Genomic DNA, 2,500 nt, shown 5'->3' on the forward strand with positions numbered 1-2,500 from the left:
ATATATATGTATGTATAAATATATATATATATATATATATATATATATATATATATATATATATATATATATATATATATATATATACATACATATATATGTATATATATATATATATATATATATATATATATATATATATATATATATATATATATATACATACATATATATATATATATATATATATATATATATATATATATATATATATATATATATATATAACTACACAAATAAATATATTTATATATATATATATATATATATATATATATATATATATATATATATATATATATATATATATATATATATAAGCACAGAAGAAATGTAAGTGTTGCAATATATAATAATGAACTGGTTTTGTGTTATGATTCAGTATGAAAACTAACCCAGATTTTCGCTGGTTTTAATTATCATATTCAAATCATCGTTTAACTTTAGTTAATTGATGCAATTCTAATTTATATAAAAAAATCAGAAACAAAAATAGCAAAGTTGAGTTTTAATTTGATAATGTTTCTCACTTCATTACCCTTTTATAATATGAAATCTGAAAATATATAAGTCACCAGAGCTCATTAGAGCTAGCCAAAGACACCTCGAACCGACTCCCGAGAGAGAGAGAGAGAGAGAGAGAGAGACTTAATCAAAAGTGACAGATCCTCATCACCTACTTCATGCATTGTTCGTCCTTGACTCGGTGCTCCCGAGTTGTTTGGGAAGAAGAAGAATATTGCTGTTGTCATCCGTAGAGATGATTTATCTCCCTCCAGGCACCCATCATCTTCCATGATCATCTCGGATGATCTAGCGAGAGATGGAGCATCTACTGTGCTGGAAGACCCTTGTGAAATATATGTTTCTTTGGTATATCCCAGTATTCTGTGCCTTTGTCATCCTGCGTTTCATTTTCTTTATGGCAGTCATTTCTCCTTTGCTTAGGAGAGAGAGAGAGAGAGAGAGAGAGAGAGAGAGAGAGAGAGAGAGAGAGAGAGAGAGAGAGAGATTTGTTTCGTTTATTTAATGAATGTACTTTTTAATTCTCTGTTTATAGTGATCAACCGAACTCTGTTGAAGAAATTAGAGAGAGAAAGAAAGTTTATCTTTTTTCGTTAATTCTTTTTTTGGGGGGAGTTCAAGTCGATGCTTTTAAATATTTAGCTTTTTTCATATGTAATGGACATCCAACTGGTTTATTGTAACCATTGCCCTATATTTTTATTTTGCTGTAATAATAATAATAATGATAATAATAATAATAATAATAATAATAATAATAATAATAATAATAATAATAATAATAATAATAATAATAATAATCCAGATATATTCGTTATAATAACTATTAATATTGCTATTATTATTATTATTATTATTATCCGTATAGAGCCTCTGTATTTTATTTGCTGTTATCATTGATGATATTTTACATATTCAGAGAATACCAGGGTTTTTTTTTTCTTATTTTTTTTTAGTAAACTTTAATAGTGTTTAAATAATAAATATAATTTTTGTTTACAACAATTATTTTATTATTTACAGAGGAAAGATTTGTGTTTGGTAAAAGTATTAAAATTATTTATAATGAAAAAAAAAAAACTTTTATGAATAACTTCATCATAAAATACTATTATATACACAAACTGAGGCCATATATAATAAAAACAAATATTTTGGTAACACCCTTTGCTTCGCAGTGCCCCGAGACAAGTTCAGAAAACTTATGTCCCTCTAAGATGTAATATTTCAGTGATATTTTGGATCGTTTATTTCCTTTGACCTGTTGTTATTACTTGCGGCAAAAATTCCACGAGAGGCGAGAGGCGTTATTGCAATTTCCCCGGACTAAGAAACTCTTTTAAACAATTGATCTTCCTATTTGGTTCCAGCATTTTCTGAAAGTGTTGATTTTACATTATTCTTTTCATGTGGTTTCTGGCGTTCAAATGTTCGTGGTGAAATGGTGAGACATATGTTTTTTATCAAATTGAAGGGATGATATATATAACAAGGGTTTGTGGTATATATTTCCTTTTCCTATTCCTAGTTTACTTGATATTATGGTATATTTAAAATTCAATAATGATAGATAAAGTTATTTACACGGGGAAGCAATACAAGCTACAATTATTGTTGATATGGAATAAATTCAATTCAACAATACAAGATACAATTCTTGAAGAATTTAATAAATTTCATTAATTAATGCCATATATAACTATTGGTAAAGTAGAATTATTATATATCAACAAAGTTTTTTTTTAACTTTTATTTAAAATAACAATATACAAAAGTAGGATACAATTAGTGACCAATAGCTCAAAATGTTGATATAACATAAGAAAAGAAATGATGCCAAATTATGTACTTGCATACATAAAAATTTATATAAAACTATGCTTTACAAAAGGCACATATGGAGTAAAAAATGATGCAAATATATAAACTAGGTATTGCAATTCTTCCTCCACAAAAAATATAGAAAAAAGGTCAA

General features: G+C 25.8%; 1 protein-coding gene across 1 annotated transcript in view; it reads right to left on the minus strand.

Moving 5' to 3' along the window:
- Positions 1 to 803, minus strand: part of LOC137626946 (neuroligin-3-like) — a 26,167-nt gene extending 25,364 nt beyond the window's left edge. The window contains exon 1 of the mRNA XM_068357931.1: positions 677 to 803. Coding sequence (XP_068214032.1) covers positions 677 to 803 — 127 coding nt within the window. The remainder of the gene's footprint in view (positions 1 to 676) is intronic.
- Between the last annotated feature and the right edge of the window lie 1,697 nt (positions 804 to 2,500).

Source organism: Palaemon carinicauda, chromosome 34 (genome assembly GCF_036898095.1).
Source record: "Palaemon carinicauda isolate YSFRI2023 chromosome 34, ASM3689809v2, whole genome shotgun sequence".
NCBI lineage: Eukaryota > Metazoa > Arthropoda > Malacostraca > Decapoda > Palaemonidae > Palaemon > Palaemon carinicauda.